General features: G+C 38.7%; 5 protein-coding genes across 5 annotated transcripts; 1 reads left to right on the top strand and 4 right to left on the bottom strand.

Annotated features, from left to right (window-relative positions):
* Positions 1 to 199: 199 nt before the first annotated feature.
* LOC114582940 (olfactory receptor 13H1-like) lies at positions 200 to 4,131 on the bottom strand. Its single transcript, XM_077918257.1, has 2 exons — positions 4,105 to 4,131; positions 200 to 1,135 (listed from the first exon to the last, which is right to left on the bottom strand). Exons 1-2 carry the CDS (start codon positions 4,129 to 4,131, stop codon positions 200 to 202), a joined length of 963 nt encoding a protein of 320 aa, XP_077774383.1.
* A 948-nt stretch (positions 4,132 to 5,079) lies between these two features.
* Positions 5,080 to 6,015, bottom strand: LOC114582941 (olfactory receptor 13H1-like). Its single transcript, XM_028704287.2, has one exon. The coding sequence runs from the start codon at positions 6,013 to 6,015 to the stop codon at positions 5,080 to 5,082; it is 936 nt and encodes a 311-aa protein (XP_028560120.2).
* A 6,387-nt stretch (positions 6,016 to 12,402) lies between these two features.
* On the bottom strand, positions 12,403 to 13,350 carry LOC114582943 (olfactory receptor 13H1-like). Its single transcript, XM_028704289.2, has one exon. The coding sequence runs from the start codon at positions 13,348 to 13,350 to the stop codon at positions 12,403 to 12,405; it is 948 nt and encodes a 315-aa protein (XP_028560122.2).
* Positions 13,351 to 17,427: 4,077 nt separating this feature from the next.
* On the bottom strand, positions 17,428 to 18,375 carry LOC114582944 (olfactory receptor 13H1-like). Its single transcript, XM_028704290.2, has one exon. It carries the CDS (start codon positions 18,373 to 18,375, stop codon positions 17,428 to 17,430), a length of 948 nt encoding a protein of 315 aa, XP_028560123.2.
* Positions 18,376 to 24,279: 5,904 nt separating this feature from the next.
* LOC114582945 (olfactory receptor 13H1-like) lies at positions 24,280 to 25,227 on the top strand. The gene has a single exon (XM_028704291.2). It carries the CDS (start codon positions 24,280 to 24,282, stop codon positions 25,225 to 25,227), a length of 948 nt encoding a protein of 315 aa, XP_028560124.1.
* Positions 25,228 to 27,716: the final 2,489 nt, after the last annotated feature.

The raw sequence follows: 27,716 nt of genomic DNA, 5'->3' as shown, positions 1-27,716 counted from the left end.
GTCATACATCATGACAACAAAACTTGTGCTTTAGTTTCTTATTATTATGTTTTATTTTTTATGTTTTTATTTCCTTTTATTGCACATTTCAGAAATATAAAGTTCTTTACAAGGAATTTTTTTTAAAAAAGCTTATTAAAAACATGACAGTGATATGATAATTTAAAATGCCATTAAAATTCATAAGATTCATCCAATATTATGACTGCAGGTTCTTCCCCACCACCTTTTTAAGTGCTCCTAACACATCCTGGTTTCTCAGTGTGTAGATTAAAGGGTTTAACATGGGTACCAGTGCTTGATTAAAGATATAAATAATTTTGTCACTAGCCTGTTTGTCTTTAGACTGAGGTTTGATGTATAGTGCTATAGCATTTCCAAAGAACACCAGCACCACAGCTAGGTGAGATCCACAAGTAGAGAAAGCTTTCAGTCTGCTTCCAGATGAATGGATTCTCAAAATGGCCACAAGGATACGTGCATATGAAAAAAGGATGAAACAGAAGGGGAAAAGGATTGTGCCGGTGCTGGTGAAGTACATTGACAGTTGTCCCACAGACATGTTAGAACAAATTAATTTCATGATGGCTGTGAGCTCACATGCAAAATGATCCACCTCATTATGTCCACAGAAGTGGGCAGGATTTGCAAGACAGGGAACAATAGCAAGTAAGAAGGCTATTGTCCACGATACAATAGCCAAAACAATGCAAACTTTCCAGTTCATGATAAGCATATAACGGAGTGGATTGGAGATGGCAACATAGCGGTCATAAGCCATGACTGCCAACAAGAAACATTCTGTTGATCCAAGGTATATACCAGTGTACATCTGAATGTAACATTTAGCAAAAGACATGACGGGTCTGTCCACCAAACAGTTGGCAATAGATTGTGGAACTGAAGATGTACAAAGACAGATATCAATGATGGACAGATTACAAAGGAAGAAGTACATTGGATTATGGAGCCGAGGATCAGCTATGACTACAAACAGAATGAGTCCATTTCCGATTATGTTTCCTAAGTAGATGATGGTCATTAAAGCCGCCAATCCTATCTTTGTTTTGGGATGTCCAGAAAATCCAATGAGGATGAATTCAGTTATTTCAGACTCATTCATATCTTCTAAGTCCTGTATAAAGATTTGTTTTTGGTGATCAGGGGAGAAATAAAAGTTGCTTAATATTTGAGAAAGTAAAAGAATTTATATATAAACTAGACATTTACAGTATTGAAACTACAGTATCAACCTTGAAATTGATAATGCTATGATTAGATAAAAATGTGTAGGATCAAAATTATAGAAACTCCCTGGATAGACAGCTGAACTAATATGCATCACAGGTAATTTATTGAGAAAGCCTGAGATCTTTTTAGATGTTTCCCTTTTTTCCCCCCCTATGTTCCTGCGTTCTCACACCACGTCTGGGGAAACATCACAAACACATTTAAAAAGATTTCTAAGTGAATTCACTAAAAAATTGTTTAACATAAAAATAACAGGTCAATAGAATGCAAAATAATTTTGTCTATTTCTTGTGCTATATTAGAGTGAGATTTCAGACATTTGAATATATGACTCCCATATAATATAATTTTATTTCTTTTAAGTACTTTTTCATTCATATCAGTGGTAGATAATGTAAGTATGCATGTAACTCTTCTAATGAAGCTGTATACAACAGAGGCATAGTATTTAATGTACAAGCTAGCATATCCAAGAATAACTAAGTGGAATACATAAGGTTAATTAAAAATGATAACTTACCTTTTAAATACAATCTTCAAATCTATTCAGTTTTGACAATAGGCTTTCTCTAAAAACATTCAGTGTATTCTGGTTATTTCCAAATATTTTCCCCATAGTTCTGGTAGGATAACACAACAACAATTTCAAGAGACTTTGGGAAAGAAAGTGGAGGTTTTTGCAGCTATGATGGAGTTCCTTGCAAATTAAAAAGTAATATTTTTAATTATCCCTTAAATTCAAAACTGTTCTGTATCTAGCACATTAATATCAATATGTTTTCAGAATCCTTTTTTCTGATTCCTTTTGGCTTACTAGCTTTATCAACTTAAAAATGAACTAATACAATTAAAATCTCAAAGCTGGCTATATGGCATTTACTTTCTGAGTTCTTTTTCATATGCTCTCTGGTCCTTCAATAGCTATCTTTGTAGAGATGACACAGATTTGGTTCTTAATCAGGTGTATTTATGTTTCAATGAAAAAATATACTGAAGCATTGTCACATCTGGATAAAGATACATAACATTATATTACTTCTTGATTTCAGCTATATCCTTCTGCATTCCCATATGAAATGATCCCTATTGACTAATTTACTTGCAAGCATTCAAGGAACTCTTATAACTAGTCAAATAAATATATAGTTATCATCACAAAACTATTTACAGTGGTACCTTGGTTGTTGAACTTGATCCATTCCGGGAGTATGTTCGACTCCTGGAACTGTTCGAAAACCAAGGCAAGGCTTCTGATTGGCTGCAGGAGCTTCCTGCACTCAATCAGAAACTGCCGAAGCTGTGCCAGATGTTCAGCTTCCGAAAAACATTTGCAAACCAGAACACTAACTTCAGGGTTTGAAGTGTTTGGGAGCTGATTTGTTCGGGAGCCAAGCCATTCAACAACCAAGGTACCACTGTATGTTCAAGAAAGAGTGTTTAGGCCTCAACGATTTAATGAAAAGGAATCACACCAAGTTTACTAGAAAACAGTAGAGTCTTCTAAAGTGCTGGTGGCACTTTGCAACTTCCTGCCCAGAAATATTAGGCCAGTACTATCATCCTGGAGTAACTTTAGCCAAACCAATACATAAACTTTGAAAGCCTTTGTGAGACTGACATGATGATGGGGAGCCAATATGCAGGAGGGCTAGAGTTGGGCTAGAAAAATGCAAAAGGCTCTGCCTGGGGCTATAACCTGGCAAGTGAAGTTCAGGTGACTGAGACGGGATTGCACCTGCCTTGATGTGGCCTTCTTTTGCTGTAGCAACTGAGCAATCAGACCTTACAGACTAACTTTTCAGTCTGGGCCACTGAATCTTATTATATCCCTAAATAGGTAAGTGCAGTGACTGGACCGCCGGTCTTATCTGTGGCCAGTGGAATGCACAGTTCCCCTGTCAAAGTGGTGAACTCCATGAGTTGCCAACAAGTCTGCAATGAAGCTGGCCCCATTAATACATAATCATCTAGATAGTGTCCACTTCCCTGAAGGCCAGACCTGTAACCCTAACCAGTAGAAATCATCCGCATGTCTAGGTCAGTGTTTCCCAACCTTGGGCCTCCAGCTGTTTTTGAACTACAATTCCCATCATCCCTGACCACTGGTCCTGCTAGCTAGGGATGATGGGAGTTGTAGTCCAAAAACAGCTGGAGGCCCAAGGTTGGGAAACACTGGTCTAGGTAGCAGGTGAAAGGCTGATTCAGTATCACATTTTGCCATTAATGTGTCCATGCTGCATTCTCTAACTAGCCATACAGCCTGTAATGAGGGCTAACAGGGAAGTGCCAGGCCCCTGCAGCTCAATAAGAAAGAGGCCAGAGGCTTGGAATGCACTTGCCTTTATATTCACAGAAAGTAACATAGTGAGTTCACCTGGGCTGAACTCTTTCAGCTTGAGACGTTAAAGGAAACTTGAGCTCTGGCCCTGCCATTCCCCTCTAGCCTCTCACTCTGGAGCCCTCCCCAACAGACAAGAGACTGTGACGTAGGGATGAGCTCCTCCTCTGGGTCTGTCTGGCTCATTGCTAGGTCACATGCAGGACTCTACTAAATGGGTGTGTGAGAGGAGGAGAGCCAGCAGGACTGAGACTACCCTGCTAAGGTATGGCAGGTGTACTCTCTGATTCCTCCCTGTTTGTGTCTGCATTCACACCAAGACACTCAACCTCCAGCCCTGTCCTGGAAAGGCCTTCTAATGCCCCCCCCCCCCGATCACTCCACCCTCATGCTTCCACCACCACCCAGCTCAGCCCTCCCCATTGTCCCACCACCAGGACCAGGGGTCTAAGTCTTCATCTTCCCTGGGGAACTCCTGGGTGGAAGGCTCCTCACACTCCTCATCCAGACAGTACCTGAGACAGCCTGATTAAAGGATGCATACTAACTGAAGAGAACTCGTGTTATATAGAGTCGTTAACTGACTCACCTCTTGGATTAATTAATTAATTAATTAATAATTTATAATAATGTTTATTATTTTATTATCTGACTAGGTTCACACTTCTGTCTCAGTGACATCTATGCTGGCCTGGCCATGTCCACAGTATGAAATATGTCAGGGTCTCCAAGGATGTGCTCTATGTGGAGATGGCTTCTGGCACCAGGCCTGTTGGCAGACTATCTCTGTGTTACAAAGATGTCTGCATACATGACCTGAAGGCAGGGAACATCAACCCTTGTATACAACCACAGTGCCTAGAGACAGACAGGCAAGTTGCGTATCCATAGCAGTGACCAAAAGATGAATGCCTACAGGGAGGAGTGCAGTGAGAAGAAAAGCTATGGTGCATTCTTTGCAGCACAACTGGATGCCTTCATCTGCACAGCTAAGGTACTTATATACAGCAGATACTGCACATTTCCTTTATTTTCATTTTTTGTTCCTTTCAGAAAAAAATAGACATCTCCATATTCTTAATTAACAAAACTAACAACCTATTAAAAGGGTTACATAAAAAGAGAGCACTGTATAAATATATATGTGGCCCCTTCACATCTCTTTGGCCTAAGGAAAATGCAAAGATTAAAGCATCATTTCAGTTTAACATACAGTGGTACCTTGGGTTATATACGCTTCAGGCTACATATGCTTCAGGTTACAGACTCCGCTAACCCAGAAATAGTGCCTCGGGTTAAGAACTTTGCTTCAGGATGAGAACAGAAATCACGCGGCGACAGCAGGAGGCCCCATTAGCTAAAGTGGTGCTTCAGGTTAAGAACAGTTTCAGGTTAAGAACGGACCTCCGGAACGAATTAAGTACGTAACCAGAGGTACCACTGTACTCTCAAGTATTAAGAGAAACCCTAAGGTTCAGTCAACAATATGATTACAGTTTCTTCTGTGTCAGTCTTTTAAGTGCCCCCAGCACATCTTGGTTTCTCAGTGTATAGATTAAAGGGTTTAACATGGGTATTATTGCTGCATTGAAGACAAAAATAAATTTATCACTATCCTGATTGTCCTTAGATTGAGGCTTGATGTATTGGACTATAGCATTTCCAAAGAAAACCACCACCACAGCCAGGTGAGATCCACAAGTAGAGAAAGCTTTCTTTCTGCCACCAGATGAATCTATTTTCAAAATGGTCACAATTATACGTGAATAGGAAAAAAGGATCAAGCAGAAGGGGAAAAGTACTGTGAAGGTGCTGGTAAAGTACATGATCAGTTGGCTCACTGCCATGTCTGAACACATCAACTTCATGAGGGCTGTGAGCTCACAGGCAAAATGATCCACCTCATTGTGTCCACAGAAGTGGGCTGGTTTTGCAAGACAGGGAACGATAGCTAGCAAAAAGGCCATTGTCCATGGTGCAATAGCCAAAACAACACAAACTCTCCAGTTCATGATAATCATATAACGCAGTGGACTGGAGATGGCAACATACCGGTCATAAGCCATGACTGCTAACAGGAAACATTCCGTTCCTCCTAGGTATATGCCAGCATACATTTGAATGTAACATGAAGCAAAAGGCATGACAGGTCTGTCCACCAAACAGTTGGCAATAGATTGTGGAACTGAAAAAGTACAAAGACCAATATCAATGATGGACAGATTGCAAAGAAAAAAATACATTGGATTGTGAAGCCGAGGATCAGCTGTGACCACGAAGACAATGAGTCCGTTTCCAACAACATTTCCTAAGTAGATGATGCTCATTAAAGCCGCTAATCCTGTTCTTATTTTGGGATGTCCGGAAAATGCAATGAGGACAAATTCAGTGATGTCAGTCTCATTCATGTCTCCTAGATTCTGCATAAGGAATTTGCTTTTGGTGATCAAGGGAAGAAACAGAAAATGCACAATATTTGAGAAAGTATTGGCTACATATAATATAGGCATTTATAAAAAGAATAGTAGAAACATGATATTGAAATTGATAATTTTTTATAACTAGAATAAAATGTTTGTAATCTGAATCATAGACACACACAAACAGGTTATATATGGTAGGTCAAATTAAATCAATTTTTAGTTTTACAGCCAATGATCGTACAGAATAAAAGGAAAGCAAGTGGGGAAAATATGTACATTATTCAATGAGAACTAGGTCAAGACTTATTTCTATGCATTGCATATATTACAGGCAAAAAGCCTATATTTTAATTTTTTTTTATTTTAAAAAGAAATGTTATACGAAATTCAACAAAATACAGTATTATCAAACAGGATTTGGCAACAATAAACATAGTCCATATACAATTATAGATCACTGTCAAATGAAATCAGAAATAAAATAAAACCAAATAAAATATGTTCTTCCTTGCTTACAAATGAAATAAAGTCAGACCAAACAGGTACGGAATCATCCTTTCTTTCTTTGGCCTCTAAGGACTCTAAGGTCATTAATTAGTGCCCCCCCCCCGGGCAATAACCCACATGTAATTTATGGTCAGTTTTGCTTTAATTTTTATTTTTCAACTTTCTAAAAGAGACTCATATTTGGGGAAAGATCTCAAACTTAAAAATAAATTAATAAATGGCAGTGTGTCGATTAAGTTGTTTAACATACAAATCACTGGTCAGTAAAATGCAATTTTGAGGCCTATCTTGTGTGATATTAGACTGGGTTTTTAGACTGGGCAAGTTTCATAGAGATGCAAACTACAACTAAGCAGGGTTCAAGTGTGAGAGAGCTTCCCACCTGCCATGTGATGGAAAGTGTTGCAGAATGGCCACAATATTACCTGTTAAGGGGAAAGAGCAGTAAATGTATTTCATAACCAAGTGACCCATAGCACCAGCTGAGCAGACCCATTTAATGCAAGCTTTGACATCACAAGCTGCATGATACATTCTATTGTTTCCAAGTCCCTGTTGGCTTAGGCAAGGCTGGGAAAAGGGAACATAGGAAATCCATGAAACAACCAACAAACACCAATGCAATGCAACTTTACCAGTTCATGATAATCAAATTATGTAGGTGCTGGAGATATATTTTACTTAAAGCCCATTTTAAAGTTGTTACATTTTCACATTTCTAAGACATCTTTAACAGTAGATGAGCAATATTTTGTTTTGAATTGACTGGTATTCTATTTTAGTATCCCTATTTATTGTTTTGTTGATTATTATCCTTTTCAGGTGCAGGTTGTTGATTCCTTATCCTCTTCTGCAAAATTACAAGCTAAATGACACTGCAGATTGCACAAGCACACATATACAGAAAAATGACACAATATTATGTTATTTCAAAATCATTTCACTGGGTAAGACTTTGTATAAGTTAAAAACTTAAAAGTCCACTTGATTTCAGCGAGAGAGATGTAAGTAGGCATATTATTATTATTATTATTATTATTATTATTATTATTATTATTATTATTATTATTATCTTACCTCCATCCAAAATTAATGAGATTTGCAACATAAAAACACAAAATGTATAAAATAAATATGAAAAATAATAACAATAAAACACTTCTAATGAAGTTTTATTGAACTGAGGTTCAGCGCCTAATGTAAAATGCTGCACCAAGTTATAAGTAAGTGGAATACAAGTAATAAGCTCAATTAAAAGAGAAAGTTACCTCTTCCAAATAATGAGAATCATCTGCTCAGTTGTGACAGTATGCTTAAAAAAAATCGGTGCAATGTGGTAGTTCCCCTTTTTTCAGAATTACAGCAGGATGATGCAAAAATTACTTTCAAGAGACTTGGGAAAGGTGAGAGAAAGAGCTTTTGAAGCTAAGTTGGAGTTCTTTACACATTAAAAATAAATATTTTAAATTCTTCCTTAAGGTTATTCCAAATCTAGTGCACTCACACCAATACATTTTAAGAATCCATTTTATTGATCCTTTTTGACCCACTATTAGCGAATTAAAAAGAAAGTTATACAATGAAGGTATCAAACTAGCTACAACATATTCACTTTACAAGTTCTTTTTCTTATGTAATCTGGGCATCCAATAACCATAGCTATGTAGGAAACATATCTTCCATTCTTGAACAGCTGGATCTATCTATATGTGAGTGAAAATGCATCTTGAAGCATTGTTACTTTCAGGTAAACAGGAGTAACCTTATATTAGTTCTTGATTTCTGCTTTAACCTTCTGCATTCCCACATGACCTAATCTCTACTGATTAATTTGCTTGAGAGCACTCAAGAACCACCAATAACTATTCAACATATAAATCTGAAGTAATGATCACAAGACCTTCTACGTTTCAAACAGGGAGAATAGCCCTCACCCATTTAATCAAAAGGAATTCCACTGAGTTCACTAGAAAGCAATCAAGATTTGCTTGAATCCAGTTAAATAAATCCAGTTAAATAAAGTATAGTTGGCAGCATCTACACTTATTTTTAGTGTGAAAATGCTTTTGTTCCAAATAGCCTATGCAGCCCTGCGATTTTAGTAGGTGTAAGAGTTTTAAAAAATCTTTTTTTATTTGAAATTATATTTTGTTTAACAGAACCCGTTTTTCAATATTTGGCTTTTCATTGGCATTTTAACCTATTTTTAAAGATTTTCTTGAAAACTACTTTTTCTTTTCCCTAGTAAAGGGTTTACAGATGTTTGTCAAATAAATAAATAAATAAATAAATAAATAAATGCAAATCATTGTGATCTATTTAAATTTCCAAACATTCAGTTTGCACTCAACTTGCTTTTTTTCTTTTTTTAAGGATCCATTTGCATGCCCAGCCGCTGTCCCCCATCCCAGCGCGCCTAATAGCTGAGTGGTAAATGAATGGACACAACTGTCTGGGATTTAAATAGCCACAACTTTATTGATTTCAGATGTAGGAAGCTTTGGCATAGGCCAGGGTTCCACAAACCTTTTCAGGAGTCCCTCAGACCTTGTGGGGACTGGATCCACCCTCTCCTGAAAGGACCCCCTTCCGCCACTCACACCGCCGCCACTGCCGCCTTCTCTTTGGCAGTGTCGTCGTCCTCTGCCTTGGCCAGGGGTCCGCGGGGCGCAGAGCCCAGGCCACTGGCCTGTGTGGTGGAGGCAGCCTCCCCGCCACTGCTGCTTCCTTCCGCTTGGCTCTTGGCCATACACGGCTGCCTCAGCAGGAAGGGGCATCGCCCAGAGGCGCCCGCAGCTTCGGATTGGCTGCAGGAACTTCCTGCAGCAATTCCGAAGCCGTGCCAGCGTAGTGGAAATCTGTCCCCATGCAGCGAGGCCCCTGTGCCGCGCTAGTTTAGTGTGGGGTCCGCAGGGTCTGAGGGCCAGATTTACAATCCCGGTGGGCTGCATCCGGCCTCCGGGCCTTAGTTTGCTGACCTCTGGCATAGGCATTGGGTGTGTATCCCTCTCAGCCCCCCCCCCTTCTGGGGCAACTGAGGCACGACAGAGTCTATTCAGGGGTGGATTCATCGCAAAACACAGGTTTTACCCAATGCTCATTTCCCGAGGGGGAGAAATGGACACCATCAGGATGAAACAATTTGGGCATATTGGGCTTAATGTCTGGGTATTGAATTATGCGACGCTGAAGATGCTGCATTACTTGTCACAAGGCCCTATTGATTTTTACAAGGGCATAATTTAGGTGGCTGATCTCATTGCGCCACGCCACTGACAATGTGGAAGGAGCTACGACCAAAAGATGCAGACTGCAGTTGTTCCAGGTCAGCGATTGCTGTCAAAATCAAGTCAGTACTTTTTCAAATGACAAGGTTGTTGTCGCCCAGTTGGAGGATCGGGGCATCAGGTGGGCCGTGACTAGTGATGGCTATCTGGAGTGTAGGCATAAACACATTCCAATGCAATGTGAGAGAGAGTGAGAGTGAGCACAAAGGCTTCGGAGAGTCACTCAGGGTGCAAGTTAATGCTTTTGTGCATGCAAGTGTGAGTCAGTAACTATATATTACAGTTATGGACTGCTTCATTATCTCTAACCACTGGTTAAGACACATTTTACTTTAATCAATTACTAGTTCTTAGATTGCTGTCCCCCAACCCAAAGTGTAAATATGACTATGATAAACTCATTTCAACAAAGTTACTTTTGATAACTTATAATTTTATTATTGGTTCATTACATACGCAGATATATACATGCACCTGGAAAGTATATATATAATAATTGGGGGAGTGTTAATGCTCCTTACGGTTTGTTTCTTCCTTACATTTTGGTGTATCAAGACAGAGAAAAATTATATTTCTATCGGCTTATTCTAGCTTGAAACCTTTGGGTAAGATAGCCCAAGACCCAATATACATGTAGTAAAACACTTACAGTAGATATATACAGAAAAATCACATTTAAATGAGTTTTCCTAATTTTACACTAGTGATGCTGATGATGCTGATATATTTTGGGGAAAATAATAAGTATTATTTTGAGGACAAAATTATCACGTGAAATAGGGCCAATGCAGATAGAAGAAGAGTGAATTTGTACATGTCTGCCTCATTATCATATAAAGTAAAGGCAAGGTGAGGCTGTTTAAAACCTATTGAATGGAAGTATGGAACTGAGCCTTCTCATCTCACACACACTAACTCCCCATAATTTATCCTATTCTTCCACCAGTAAATTGATGATGTACTGGGAGTGAGATGTGTAGGAAGCAACAGAATTGGGTGAGGAAGGTTCAGCTCTATAAAACCAAGCCCAACTCTTGACATAAAAGAAACTTCACACACACACACCCCACCTTGTTTGGTAATAAGACAGACAGATGAACCATAAATATGGCCAACCCCATCTGGTCTATATTGGCCCTAAGGAAATACAAAAGACAGGCATTTTCATGACCTTTAGGCTGAAATCCCAAATAGTCTTTCTAAAGCGGAAACCACATTAGACACAATATATACATACAGTGCTTTTTTCTGGGTGGATGCGGGGATATGCATATCCCTAAACATTTTGTGAATCTAGGTTTGGCCTCAGTGAGGGGCAGTATTTCAATATGAGTAGGAAAATGAGAGTACCCCCTTTTTTAAGAAAAAAGCAATATATATATATATATATATATATATATGCTTTCGTAGATTTTCACGGGTACAGGAATGCAGGTTTTGGTGTCCTCGGGTGTCTTCCCGTGTAAAAGTTGGGGTGTCTAGGCGACGTTTCGACGAGGTCTCACTCGTCATCTTCAGGCTGGTGCTTTCGGCTTCTTGTTACTGGAACAGAGCAGGATCTCAGTGTTTGAGTTCCTATAAATACTGTTGAGGAGGTGTGGTGTATAGCCTCCAATGTTCTGGGCAGAGAGGAAGTTCCTAGGCTAGTGTGCCTTTTCTTCTTTTGTTCCTTAATTGCTTGAGGGATATCTTGAGTGATTTCTTGAGTGATATCCTGGTTACCACTTAGGTGGGTCATTAGGTGTGGATTAGTTGCTAAAGCCTTTGTGTCTTGACCTCTTGAACTTTGTGAAGAGTTTTTGTGAACATCACAAGAACATCACCACAAGAGAATAATCATGGAAGCCATCGAGATAGAGAAACACCCTCACAACATGAACAAGCGTGACGACACATCCCGCTTGCCAGACATCTGGAAATTAGCCCTCCCCACAAAAACTGACACCAGATCCAGAGGCACACAGAACGCCATCACCAATCAACCTCACCAGACCCAAACCCAGACCCTCTCCACAGATAAATTACAGACACCATCCAGTAGCCAAACCATGGTGGCACCTCCGGATGCTGCACCCCCCTGCAATCCCTACACAGATCTGGCTGGCACAGGCCACAAAACCACAGCTCGCCCCTATACACGAAGCCAAGCCAGAGCACAACTACAGCCATCTTCTCAGAAAAACTCTTCACAAAGTTCAAGAGGTCAAGACACAAAGGCTTTAGCAACTAATCCACACCTAATGACCCACCTAAGTGGTAACCAGGATATCACTCAAGAAATCACTCAAGATATCCCTCAAGCAATTAAGGAACAAAAGAAGAAAAGGCACACTAGCCTAGGAACTTCCTCTCTGCCCAGAACATTGGAGGCTATACACCACACCTCCTCAACAGTATTTATAGGAACTCAAACACTGAGATCCTGCTCTGTTCCAGTAACAAGAAGCCGAAAGCACCAGCCTGAAGATGACGAGTGAGACCTCGTCGAAACGTCGCCTAGACACCCCAACTTTTACACGGGAAGACACCCGAGGACACCAAAACCTGCATATATATATATATATATATATATATGAATTCATAAATAAATACAGATTCAATGCTGAGATCTCTGTTTCTTCCCAGTCAGCCTTTTAAGTGCACCTTTCACTTCTTGGTTTCGCAGTGTGTAGATTAGCGGGTTTAACAGAGGAACAACTGTTCCATAAATCACAGTTATAACTTTGTCTTTTTCTTCCATCACCTTAGACTGAGGTTTCAGATAGGTGAATATGCATGTTCCATAGTAGATGCACACCACAGTCAAGTGGGAACCACAGGTGGAGAAAGCTTTCCACCTCCCACCTGACGAATGAATCCTTAGGATGGCCACAATAATACGTAAATAGGAAAAGAGGATGAAAGAGAAGGGGAAGAGGAGAGTGAAGCTGCTTGTAAAATACATAACAAGCTGGCCCACAGTGTTATCTGAGCAAATTAATTTCATGAGGGCTGTGAGCTCACATGTTATCTGATCCACTTCATTGTGTCCACAAAAACGTGCTGGGTTAGCAAGACAAGGAACTATAGAGAGCATGAAGGCACCTACCCAGGAGATAGCTGCCAAAGCAATGCAAACTTTCCAGTTCATGATGACCATATAACGTAAGGGATTGGAGATGGCAATATATCGGTCATAAGCCATGACAGCAAGCAGGAAGCATTCTGTTGATCCAAGGTATAAGCCAGTGTACATTTGAAGGTAGCACATGTTAAAGGACATGACCGGTCTGTCCACCAAGCAGTTGGCAATAGCTTGAGGGACTGAAGTTGTGGTGTAACAGACATCAAGTACGGACAAATTGCAAAGGAAAAAATACATTGGATTATGAAGCCGGGGCTCAGCTACGTATACAAAAAGAATGAGTCCATTTCCAATTATTGTCACCAAGTAGGCTAAGATAAGAAAGCTCATTAAACCCATCCTTGTCTTGGGTTTCCCTGAGAATCCAATGAGGACGAATTCAGTTATCTCAGTATTATTCAGTTCTCCTAGTTGTGGCATCAGGATGTTACCTGAAGCAAAAGAAATCAAATGCAATTTGGATTTCTATAGCCATTATAAAATCATTAAAACCTGGTCAGGTCTAATATGCTAGTAGTACTTGGGTTTCATTGAATTCAGTGTGAAAAATTAGCCATCAGTCCCATGAATTTCAAGAAAACCTAAATGTGACTAACTCTATGATTCTATGATCTTAGGTTTGATTTAGTCTAATTCTACTAACCTAATGCTATCATACTAATATTATAACAGAAGCTGCAAAGTTCCCTTACACTGCATGTGTAAATTCTTAAACCGAAAATTAGTAGAAATTACAACAAATGTGTAGCTCTAGACCAGTGTTTCCCAACCTTGTGCCTCCAGCTGTTTTTGAACTACAACTCCCATCATCCCTGACTAGCAAGACCAGTGGCAAGGGATGATGGGAATTGTAGTCCAAAAACAGCTGGAGGCACAAGGTTGGGAAACACTGCTCTAGACAACCATACAGAATGAAACAAATTTTAAATAAATGTTCCCTTAATCCTATTAAAATAATTTCCAAGATGAAAAGAAAGATGTCATTCACTAGAAGTACCATATGAAATTTCTAAGACATTTCTACACTACTCATTTTTCTAATATAAAGAGAGTTGAAGTAGTAGGTGAGCACTGAGTCTACAGAGAAATAGTCATAATGAAATTCATTTGTACAAGGCTGTCTCTACTGAGCTTAAACAAAAAAAATTCCTTGCAGTAGCACCTTAAAGACCAACTAAGTATCTGGTATCTGAAGAAGTGTGCATGCACACGAAAGCTCATACCAAGAACTAACTTAGTTGGTCTTTAAGGTGCTACTGGAAGGAATTTTTTTTGTTTTGACTATGGCAGACCAACACGGCTACCTATCTGTAACTCTACTAAGCTTGTAATGGTCAAAGTGTGTAATGTTCAAACATCTTACTTCAAAGATGGAACAAAGAAGAATAGGTGGTGTATTCATGTTATGCTTGTGAAAAGCTCATGTAACACCAGCTTTGACAGTGAGAGGCGCTGATTAGAAGCACTGAACTGACAATGCATGGCAAAGCATGACAAAACTTATGCTCCTATGAGAAATATGAGACCTCCATTTGGAAGAAATAGTACCTTTACAACTGGACTTTTTATCTGACTGCAATACTATATCAACTTATATCTACAAGTAAGCATTGATTTTAATGGGACTTCTGAGTAGGAAAATATAGAATTGCATTCATTTATTTCATTATTATATGTGGATGCTTCCACACAATTATTTAGTGGATTTATTCCCTTCCGCCAACAGATTTCTAAGGTATGTAGAATGAAATGTTTGCAATTGATTGAAAGTATTTCTGGTTGCTGTTTAATTGATTTCCCCTCATTTTGAACTTAGATCATTCAACCTGCTTCCCTGAAATGGTGATCTTAAGAGAAAATGTATAAATGTGTAAGATGTGATTTGGAATACTTCATGGCACAAATATGCTAGTCCATACAAGAACAGTGAGAAACTTATTAAGCCAAGCCCCATGAAGTGACCACAAATATTTCAAAAATTCATAATGAATAAACAAAATAGCTTACCATTTATTGTTGGGGGTTTTTTTTTACTCACTGAAGATTGGAGGGGGAATCATGGAAAAAATCCTTCAGAGCATTGAGCATTTCTCGCCCTCTCCCTGCAAAAAAACCCACGTTAAGGATGCTGTTCCATTTAACATAAATCTGCAAAATGACCCAAAGGTAATTCAAGAGGATTCAGAAGGCAGAACATAGATAGTAAAGTTCTTGTCATGTTAAAAGCTAGTACTTTACATATGTCCCTAAAATTCTGAGCAGTTCTTATCTTAGCTCATCTATCAATACCTCTTCAAATAAAGGTCTCACAATGAATGCCTGAGATTAGCTACAGCATTTATGGTTCCTGACTTCCCTTGGTCTGATGTTTCTATAGTTTTATGTGACTGCTTTTATTTATAGAATATAGATTCAGGTTTACATGTGAGTAAATAAATACAAGTAAATCACAGTCATTTCCACAAATAGGTAAAGGTGAAGAGGACTTTATTATTTCTGACTTGTATTTCTTCTTTGTGGGTTCCCACATGAACGAATCTCCATTGACTAATTTGTTTTACATTTAAAAAAGAAAACTTTAAGCATTCAACATGTAAATCCCAAGGTTTTGATCACCACCACATGCTAAGTGTCATGAACAGGCTCCTACAGGGCCTCCTACTGTCACCTCATGGGACCCCACCAGCTCATTTTAGAACTTTGGGTCTTCCCTTGATAGCAGCCATAACTGATCTAGCCTAAATGATGTAGACCTTTGAAGACCATATTCTTACCATGCTCTGCTGGTTGGAGCAACTAAGGACAGGAAGTTCGGCACAGAAGTGTCAAGATAATCTTAGGCTTTATAATCTCCAAATGAATAAATATTTATCACTTAGTTTACGTGAACTTAGAACTTGGAACTTCAGTTATGGTGCTAACCAATTTTTAAAAATCCATTTTTTCTGCCTGTTACTCTATTTGATACCCTCAAATTAAAAACAACCATTCAAGGCCTCACTACCTTGAAAGGCTGACTTTTTCACAATTACCGTTATATAGGGCCTTTGTTGAACTTAGGTTTCAGCAGATGCCTTCAGCATATTTAGAGGCGAAATACATTGAAATAGCTCATATGGAAAGGAAATGCATTTATGGATGTAAGCCAGTTGACAATATAATGTACTGTTAATTGTTTTTATAAATTTATAAATAGTGCTCAGAGATTTTTTTATCTTCTATTCTTTATTGATTTTCAGGTCAATCTACCCCGCCCCCAGTGATAGTTGAACTCTTAGCCAATAAATATCTACAAACTGGTAGCCAAATTTGGACTGGAAGATAAGAAGCTTTGCTCCAGTTATGTTAGTGCATTGTAATTCTAAATTTATATGCTGTAAATGTTTATGCTGTAGGCTTTTACACCATAGACTTTAAAGGTTATGATTTGATTTTAGAGAAATACCTTGCTGTTGCCCCCTGTTGTTCATTGTGAAGGCCTTTGGCTATATACAATAAATTGATTGACTGAGCTTGACACTGAAGAAAAATAAGGCAGTCAACATTACATTTCCAAAAGTATGTAATAGGGATAAAGAATAGAAACCATGTCAGAACAATTTTTGTCACTCTGAGAAAGTATCCATACAAATAGGCTTACAGAAAGATTTGAATTCATATCCTACATGGTCAATCTCATTCTTTCCAAGCAATTTATCTGTCTTATCAAGACATGGGATTACAATAATTATGAAAGTCCAAGTAACAGTGACCAACATGATGCAAACCACCCTGTTAATGATCGATGTAGTACTCATGGATTGGTGACAACAATGTTTCAGTCACGAGCCATGACTGATGCAAAATCTTTTTGTGACAATTGTAATTCCCCCTCCTTCTCCCTTGAAAATCATATTTCTCCTCCTCTTTTATTTCACTTGGTGGATTCAGCCAAAATGTCTGCTCCCCACCCAAACTGATAGAACCCATCAACTAAAATGAAAGGAAGCCCATCTTAGGAGCGAACTAGAAGCAGGTAACAGCCTGTCAGTCTGCTGCTGAGATGCAAACACTATTTTCACCAAAAGTATATTTTTGAGTTTCAGTTCTTGAACTAGCAAGTGTTTATACCATTATATCCAACTTGTGAAGCACCCAAGATGGAATATGTGTTCTTATCGCAGGACCATTAATTGAGATTCCTGGGCAAATTCTATATACAAGAATGGGCCACCAATATTGAGACTCTGCTGAGCTAGAGATCAAGCTGTTGATAGGTTTATAAGACAGGGAGAATAAAAATAACACCACAGCTAAGTTCACATTTTGTAGGTAATTATATTTTTGGATAAGATATGCCATAACATGAACGTTAACTTTACATTCCTGTTACATTTGTAGTGTATTTCCATTTCATTGCCAAAAACAGTAAAAAGAAGTGACACTATGGGACAATCAAGGAAATGTTGCTTCACATTATGAAGGAACATTGCAACTAAAACAGCTGCATAAACAAGTTTAGTATGTGATGCCTGGCTTTTTGTTACCTAAAAGTCTCTTCAGTGCTCCTAAAACTTCCTGGTTTCTGAGTGTGTAAACTAAAGGGTTAAACACAGGTGTAAGCACTGCACTGAATGCTGCAAGTACTTTTTCCATCTCATGAGTCTTCTCATTCTGAGGGAAAAGGTAGACAAATATGGCTGTGCCATAGTACATAGTCACTACCGCCAGGTGAGACCCACATGTAGAGAAAGCCTTCATTCTGCCTCCTTCTGAGTGCATTCTTACAATGGCTGCTAGAATGCGCATATAGGAGAAAAGAATAAAACTAAGGGGAATAATTAGTGACAAAGTGCTGGTGAAGTATACGCTTATTTGGCTCATAGAGGTATCCGTACAAATGAGCTTAAACATAGATTTGAATTCACATCCTATATGGTCCACCTCATTGTTTCCACAAAACCTAGCTGGCTTAGCAAGACAAGGGACTACTGTTATAAGAAAGGCTGCCACCCATGTGGAAGTGGCCAACATGATGCACACTGTCCTGTTAATGATGAGTGTGTAGCGCAGTGGATTAGAGATGGCAATGTATCGGTCATAAGCCATGACAGCCAGGAAGAAACATTCAGTTGTACCAAATAAGAGAATAGAATACATTTGTGTATAGCATGCAGCAAGAGACATTACAGGCCTGTCCACTAAGCAGTTGGCTATAGATTGTGGGAGCGATGTTGTTGTGAGGCAGAGGTCAATAATGGACAAATTGCAGAGGAAAAAATACATGGGGTTGTGTAGCCGTGGGTCACATATCACTACCACAACAATAAGTCCATTCCCAAGAACTGTTATGAAGTAGGAAATTATAAAAACTGTCATTAAAACCATCCTTGACTTGGGTCGACCTGACCAACCGATGAGGATAAATTCAGTCACAGCTGTCTCATTTTCGCCTACTTCCTGCATAAAGGCTGGCCTGGAACATAGCAAATGAAAAATACAATGTGAATAATTTGAAAATAGCTATACTTAAGCAAATTTAGAATAACAGTGCTCTATGCTGTGAACTGTTGTGGACTGCCCTGCACAACAACAACAACATAGTATGCCACCCTTTATCTGTTGTTGTTGTTGTTGTTGTTGTTGTTGTTGTATTTTTGGTCTCCTTTGGTGTCTGGGTTCACATAAACAGCTGATGAGGTTCTAAAATGTTTCCAGGACTATATCACTTCAGAGAACATGGTTGGATATAGAGAAAGCACCTTGCATTTAGAAATTGCGGAGTCAGAGAGGAGAGTTCTACCTGAACATCAAATTTTAAATACAATAAATTTCAGACAATACTACAGTCATACCTCGGGTTACAGATGCTTCGGGTTGTGTGATTTCGGGTTGCGCATCGCACCGAACCTGGAAGTACCAGAACGGGTTTCAGCACTTGAGCATGCGCAGAAGCACCAAATCGCAACCCGCGCATTCACAGAAGCAGCGCTGCAGGTTGCAGACGTGCTTCCCGCATGGATCACGTTCGCAACCCAAGCGTCCACTATATCAAGATTGTAATCTCACATGCCTTTATTAACACACAAACACACCCCAAATATAAATATAGGTGCATTGGGCTTTTCATAGATGATTATAGTAAAGAAGCAGGTAGGATCTAAATATTTTGCTTCCCTTTGGAAGGTATGGAAGTTTATAGGTATGGAAGTTTGCAAAACATTTGGGTGACAGACTCTTACACAACCAAAATGGAACATATGCTAAACTTTCTAAAATGGCACCAGAGTGCAAATGTGAAATTTTTCTTGCATCAAGTAAGCATGAACTGCTCAATAATTACCATGTGTGTGTCATATGAACATTAGAAGAGCCTGACTGAAGCAGTTCAAAGTTTCTCATCTCCCCCCCCCCCCCAGTCAGCTCTAGGAGTTCGCAACGAAGGTCCTTACAAAAACTCATCAGCAATTTGGTATGCAATCTCCTATAATACACATTGAATGCACATTTGCCAAATGTGGAAATATGCTATTTCTCCCAATGAGTCCATTTTCAGGCATACTTTCCCCCAATATAAGTATTTTTGTAGACAGTTTTTGGTTGTACACTGAGTTTTTCGTTGCAAAATTCAGAAAGGTGCAAATAGAATAATAGAATAACAAGTGATGGGGAAAGAAGAAAATGAATCCTCTCTTTATGCTAAGCCTCTGCTCCCCACAAACATTATGAGCTAGCACATAGCTAATCAGAAGTAAATCCTATTGTTTTCATTGTAGCTTGCTTACTCACTGGTAAAAATGCATAGGATTTCAGCATTGGAAAACAGTTTCTGTGAGTTCTTCGATTAAATATTTAAGCATTTCAATAAATAGGTTTTGTTGACTCAAATTATATCTCTTATAACAACAACAACAACAACAACAACAACAACAATTATTTGCCCCCCCCCCATCTGAATGCATTGCCCCACCCACTCTGGGCAGCTTCTAATAAAATATTAAAAAAACACACACAAAAACAAGAAACACTCAAAACCTCCCAGTACAGTGTAGCCTTAATATGTCTTCTAAAAGTCAAATAGATGTTTATTTCCTTGACATCTGATGGGAGGGCATTCCACAGGGAAGGCATGACTAATGAGAAGAGTGCCATGAGGAAATCTATATAATATTTATCTTTGTGGACCAAAGTTAGATTGCACATATTCTAGCATGAGAACAACATCAACCAAGCATTTTCTGCAAAATGCCCATTAAAAACAAATAAACTACTGTAATATAAATTAAGAAAATTACTTTTGCTAATGGAACAGGGAAGAAGGCTGGGTTTGGGGGGGGGCAACTGACACACCCGTAGCAGCCCCCTGCACCACCTTCTGTTATATCTCAAAGGTTTCTCAACCCTCTGTATCAGATTTTAAAATGAAAACTGGTGCTGTACTGAACAGGCTAACCATATAGGGTTTTTAATGTAGAACTGGGAGGAGGGAAAATAGATGTTTGCATAAATCATACAAGGGGAATTAATGGAAATTTATGAATTCAAACATATCTTCATTAAAAAAATTAAAATAATCACAATGAGGTCAGTAATGAGTAAGAAAGTTCACTACTTGCCTTTTTAAGCTCTTTGCGTAGCAGAAATCACCATCCTTTAGGCTGACAATATCCAACTGTCTTTTGAATTCTTATCTTAATTTGTATAACTCTTATCTCTAAGCTGAATTGTAGCAAGTTGATTCTAAAAAAAATAATAATCATGAAAAATGTCCCCTAAGCCAATATAAATGTGTTTCAAATTTTGGAAGCCTTGTTTTGAAATAGTTTACTACTTTAAAAAATGCACTTTAATCAGATGTTAATTTAAATACAGAATTGTGTACTAATGGCTAAGGATACAACACATGCATTTATAAGTAGAAAAAAGTGCAAGATGCTACAGTGTAATTCCCTTACTAACATCAATAAAAATGGATGGAGAAATAACTATTTCCTCATTAACAAGAGTTTTTATCTGAGAAAACTTTGTCTCGTATGTGATTTTAAAAAAGAAAAAAAGAAAAACTATTTGCTTTCTTATTCCCTTTAGGCATGCTCCCAAATGTCTCATTACTTCACAAAGTTATTCTTACCTAAAACTTCAAGTCATAGTGGATATCAGTACTGTGGTTAATTTGAAAGTAAAGTGAATTTGAGAAAGTTTTGAAATTCTGTGTGATGGCCTGGGACTCGGGCTTGGACTTGGAACCAGAGAAGTCTCAGTCTGCACTGGATCCTTTGCCTCAGGCATCATCTGAACCAAGTCTGGGGCCTGACCCTGAAGAGTTCCAGTCTGCACAGGTTCCCCTGCAACAAACACCAGCTGGGCTGAGTCAGGGGCCTGAGCCTATCCTGGCTCCAGATGCGTGGATCCTGTCCGATGCCCGTGTGGCGGGGGGCCATGGCACGACCCTTGGTGACATCAGGGGAGAGCTTATAGTTGTATTAGCATCAACAGGCTCCCCCTACTGGTGGTTAACCCCTCTTCCGACTCACCCCTCTCCGAGTGGGTGGAGTATAATGTTCCGTGGTCCAATGCCTAAGCCAATACCTTCTCACATGCTGTAATTAATAAAGTTGTGGCCTTTTCTTGCCCATTAACCTTATATACTGTGTCCACGTGTCTTTATTCCCCAAGAGGGGGTCGGGTCCTCAAATCACAAGGAGAGTAAGTGGTGACAAGATAGCCATTTATTTTTTTATTTTTAAAAATGATTATACTTTTCAAGTTTATACATTTCACTAATTTTACAATCATTTTGACATTTCAAAACTTGACTTCCTTCCCCCTCTTTCTGCAGTTCCTTAAATTTATTTTTAATATCTTCTGCATATCCAAATTAATGTGCTAATTTATTCATCTTATTTAAATATATACTCTTGTGAAACCACAGGTTATTACAAGAATCCTGCCAATGTTCTTATCTGTTTACAATTTATCTTTAAATATTCAATAAACCATTTCCATTTTTTTAATAAAAAGTTTATTAACTTGATTTCTTATTTTTCCAGTAAGTTTCGCCATTTCTGCATATTCCATAAGTTTTTGTATCTATGCTTCCTTTGCTGGGACTTCTTTCCATTTTAGGGCAAGTAACATTCTTGCCGCAGTAGTAGCATACATGAATAAGTTTCTATACAGTTTAGGTCACTATAATTCCCAAAAGAAAAGCTTCTAGTTTTTGTTACAAAAGTTATTTTAAATATCCTTTTCATTTCATTATATATGATTCCTCAGAAATGAAAATATAGATGTTTCTAAAATGATGCATGGGATAGAGAAAATAGATGTGGAAGAGTTCTCTCTGTCTCTCTGTCTCTGTTTCTCTCTCTCTCAACACTAGAACTCTTAGACATCCATTTAAATAGAATGTTGGCAAATTCAGAACAGCAAAAGGAAAGTACTTCTATATACAGTACATAGTTAAACTCTGGAACTCGCTCCCATAGGAGGCAACCAATGGCCACCAACATGGATAGCTTTAAAAGAGGATTAGACAAATTCACAGAGAACATTTCAGAAGACTTCTACAAACTCTTGCTTGTTTACACTGTTTTGCACAGGGAGTTCTCCAAACTCACCATGAAAAGTAGTTGTAGGCAGCCCATTACAACTTCTGCTAATTAAAACTACTGTAATAATTTCAAACAGTAATGAGGCAATAGAGAATCTGCTCAGAGGGAATAAAAAACAGTAAGTAAATAAGTATGCAAATAAAATGCTATGCCATAGTTTCTTAAATAAAATCTCCCACTGAAAGCCCGATAGCTGTTTCTCCATTCATTTGCACAGATGATATGGGGAGTCTTATTCAAGCAGTTTGTCTGCATTTTTCTTTCTTTTTATGAATCTGTAATTGCTGACTTCTTAAACACACTAGACAATCCAAAAACAGTGGATTATCTTCTTCTGGGTTCAATGAGATTTAAGAAGGCAAGTATAATTTTTGCCTACTTTTCGTTGTCCTCATTGTAAGAATTCTCATTCAGTCTGTTTGGTAGTAGTGCCATTGCTTATGCAGACACATTTATTTTTTCATTGTTTATTTCTTTTTCTTTTTTCTTTAATCCTAAAATACTCTTATCCCACTTTTGGAATGAAGAAAGGGAAATTTATCAGAAGGCTTGTGGTGGGGGGTGAGAACCAAAGGTGTAACAGTTGTGCACCATTTTCTTTTTAGGATAAAGTTTTGCAGATGTACACAATTTTCTTTTCAGCTCAATGGGGAATAAACTTCATGCTCAGTGGCCAGTGGAATGCTGACTCACTATTGGAGGAGGGTAGAGAGATATGCAAAACTCAGTTGGAAAAGAAATGGAATAGAAGTATCCTGGGTGATGACTTAGCTGACTGACTATTGTCGGGATTGGGGTGGTTTTCTCTCAGTTATATGTCAGGCTCTATTATCAGACTCTTCCTTGAATTATTAAACTCAACATAATTAAACAGTAGCTAATGTATAGGTGTATTTTAATATGCATGCAAATAAAGCTGCTGTCTTATGAATATCTCCCCGGAACTAAGCCTCATAGAACATAGCAGCAATGATGAGTAAATATGCATAACACTGTGTTTCAAAAAAGTGCAATATAATTTACTATTTGGGTTAATTGAAAATATCTGTGACCATAATATGCTTTTCAATCTATTGTTGTTTCTGATTCTCTTCATTTCATCTTCCTACAATATGATATAGAAAATATACCTATATGTGTTGTTCTAGTTACAGGTAGGTAGCCATGTTGGTCTGCCGTAGTAGAAACAAAATAAAAAAAATTCCTTCCAGTAACACCTTAAAAGTAAAGGTAAAGGGACCCCTGGCCATTAGGTCCAGTTGTGACCGACTCTGGGGTTGTGGCGCTCATCTCACTTTATTGGCCGAGGGAGCCGGCGTACAGCTTCCGGGTCATGTGGCCAGCATGACTAAGCCACTTCTGGTGAACCAGAGCAGCACACGGAAACACCGTTGTGTTATAAGACTGATCAGTTGTCAAAATCCTGGGATATTTTTCTTGAAAGATTTTATAGGCCCAATGAAAAGAATGAGTGCTAGACACAGTTGCAACTTTCAGCCTTGCATAACAGCTAGAAGTTTAGCCTAGAATCTTCTCCCAGTTTATTGTTTTTAAGTGGGGATTTGAGAGGCAACCTATCATGCAATCTCATATGATGCAGTGCAGGAAATCTTCTACAGCAGCATCTGCTGCTTGTGCATGAACTACAATTCCAAAATAGACCAACCACGGTACACAATAGTTTGTTCTAATTAAATGTATTTAAATGTGCTAATATATAATATATAACGTACTGTAAACTTTCAGATCCATCTTCATGCAGCAAGCGGGAGAAAATGAGACAGAAGTGACTGAATTTATTCTCACTGGGTGGTCAGATCGACCCAAATCAAGAATGGCTTTAATGACCTTTTTGATCATTTCCTATTCAATAATAGTTATTGGAAATGGACTTATTATCTTGGTAGTCATACACGATCCAAAGCTACATAATCCCATGTATTTCTTCCTCTGCAATTTGGCCATCCTTGACCTCTGCCTCACAACAACAGCAATCCCGCAATCGATAGCTAATTGCTTAGTGGACAGACCTGTAATGCTTCTTCCTTTGTGCTATGCACAGATGTATTCTCTTCTTCTGTTTGGTACAACAGAATGTTTCCTTCTGGCTGTCATGGCTTATGATCGTTATGTTGCCATTTCCAATCCACTGCGCTACACCATGATTATGAACAGAACAGTGTGCATCCTCCTCGCCACTGCAACATGGACTGCTTCCTTTATGATTACTGTGATTCCATCTATTATTAATCCCATTCGATTCTGTGGAAACAATGAGGTTGACCATATAGGATGTGAAGTTAAATCTATTATTAAGCTCATTTGTGCAGAGTCCTCTTCAAGCCAGATAAGCATGTACTTCACTAGCACTTTGACACTGGTTCTCCCTCTGGCCTTCATCCTTTTTTCCTACATGCGCATTCTTGTGACCATCCTTAGGATCCACTCAGAAGGAGGTAGGACAAAGGCTTTCTCCACCTGTGGTTCCCATCTGACTGTAGTGATCATGTACTATGGCACAGCTATATTCACTTACCTCCTTCCACAAAATGCAGGGACACATGAGATAGATAAAATAATATCTCCATTTAATTCAGTGCTGACTCCCATGTTTAATCCTTTAATTTATACACTCAGAAACCAAGAAGTCTTGGGAGCATTGAAAAAACTGATAAGTAAGAAAAAACCAGACATGACATATTAAATAGATAACATAGCTTTTTTATTCGGATGTTTCCCCTGTAAATCACCTAATTTTGTATGTTTTATTTTCACCAAATTTCATTTTAGGTTCAGCAAACTTCAAATTAATATTGCAGGCCCTTTAAATGAATGTTCACCATCCAGATTTCTTCAAAAATGTATTTCCCTGCAATTCTTTTTGTTGTAACATTAGCAGTGATGTAATTTATTCTTGTCTGTTTTGTAACTATACTATCAGTTGCGATTGCAGCTCGTCATTGTTAATATATTTGCAGTGTACACCACCACTTCTACTATAGTATTTGCTCTGTAGTATTTGCCCTGCATTCCCTGTTATTGTTTCTGCATATGTCAATAGTATACCGGTACTTTTCTGGAAGAAGAAAAACAGGTTATTGTTCAGCAACTTATTTCATTTAAAGGGCCTATAAGATTGGCACTTGGTTTCTTGTAGATCTCTCCTTCCTGTGTGCAGGAGCTGCAATACTGTAAGAGTTGTGGAGTTGAGGGTTGTGTTTTGCTTCATCTTAACTTCCTGCCTATTAATATCAAGCAGGACCCTTTAGTGCATCATTTTATGGGCCTACTAAAAATATTTTTGATTAGACAAGCCCACCCAGATGCTTGGAAATGCTGCTGTGAATTTTGCTCTGTTTTTGCATTTTAACTTCTTGTAGAAGTCAAGTGTGTTTATATATAAATAAACCAAGTTCTATTCTTTCCTAAAACCATTTACTAAAAGTCAATCCCTTGCACCATAACTCTTGTTTACACTGCCTGTTTTATTTTTCTACTTTGAGGGTTAGTTAGATAATTAGGTAACACTGTGCTTTATGCTGCCACCAAGTCATTCTTGCATACCCTCCAACATTTATCTGATGAAAATAGGGACCTCCCATTCCATAATGATAATTTTAATATTTATACCCCACACATCTTACTGGGCTGCCCCAGCTACTCTCGGCAGCTTCCAACATTCATAAAAACATCATTAAATATTAAAAAAAAACTTCCTTATACAGCATTGCCTTCAGATGGCTTGGGAGTTGGATAACTCCATACCCTCCAACATTTCTCCAATGTAAATAGGGACATCCTAAGGAAAAGTAGGACATTTTGGGATAAAATCAGAAACCAGGATAGCTTTTCTAAATCAGTGATGTTCCTGGAAAATAGGGACACTTAGAGGGTTTGTTCTTGCCCTCCTTCAATTTGATTTAAGCTTATTGTTAAATATTTTTAGGTCTCTGGGAAAAAAGTGTCATATCTGTCTGGCTCTGGATCAGTGATCTTTCTTGTGCATGTGTGCCATGTGTGTGAATGAGTTGCACACACACACATTGGCAAGCACTTTCAAATTTCAATCAAATCTCATTCTGTCCATCAAGGATGAAACAGGTGTATGGAAAACCATGTGGTGTCCTCAGGAACTAAGCAGTCTGACCAGCTATAGGAGCTTAACATGAATCTTTGGTACTCTTGATCAGTATATGATATGCCTTGCATCTTTCATCATGTGTAATAAATTGTACTATAAACACACACACACAATATTCTATCAGACACAGGTAGGTAGCCATGTTGGTCTGCAGTAGTCAAAACAAAATAAAAAAATTCATTCCAGTAGCACTTTAGAGAACAACAAAGTTTGTTATTAGTATAAGCGTTCATGTGCATGCACACTTCTTCAGATACACTGAAACAGAAGCCACCAGACCCTTATATATAGTGAGAGGGAGGGGAGGCGTATTACTCAGAAGGGTGGTGGGAATGGGTGATTGGCTGATAGGTGTGGTAAACCTGTTGACAACTGTTAACGACATAAATGGACATAAATCTGACATCAGAAATCACAAGACAGAGAAACCAGTAAGAAAACACTTCAATCTCCCAGGACATTCTATACAAGATCTCAAAGTCTATTCCAGAAATAGACTGGAAAGAGAAGTTGCTGAATTGCAACTTATTAGTAAAGGTCCAGTCGTGGCTGACTCTGGGGTTGCGGCGCTCATCTCACTTTATTGGCCGAGGGAGCCGGTGTACAGCTTCCGGCCAGCATGTGGCCAGCATGACTAAGCCACTTCTGGTGAACGAGAGCAGCGCACAGAAACGGCATTTACCTTCCCGCCGGAGCGGTACCTATTTATCTACTTGCACTTTGATGTGCTTTCGAACTGCTAGGTTGGCAGGAGGAGGGACTGAGCAACAGGAGCTCACCCCATCACGGGGATTCAAACAGCCGACCTTCTGATCGGCAAGTCCTAGGCTCTGTGGCTTAACCCACAGTGCCACCCGCGTCCCTGAAACTTATTACCAAACTTAAAACCATGGAGAGACCTGGTCTGAATAGAGACATCGGATTCTTATCTCATTATACATCATAAAGCTATCTTTAGCCATCTCACCCCTTGCTTTTTCCTGTAAGACCAAGTGCAGTCATTAACAGTTGTCAACAGGTTTACCACACCTATCAGCCAATCACCCATTCCC

Source organism: Podarcis muralis, chromosome 13 (genome assembly GCF_964188315.1).
Source record: "Podarcis muralis chromosome 13, rPodMur119.hap1.1, whole genome shotgun sequence".
NCBI lineage: Eukaryota > Metazoa > Chordata > Lepidosauria > Squamata > Lacertidae > Podarcis > Podarcis muralis.
Note: the sequence above shows the minus strand (reverse complement) of the source record. Positions and strands in the feature narration are given on the sequence as shown.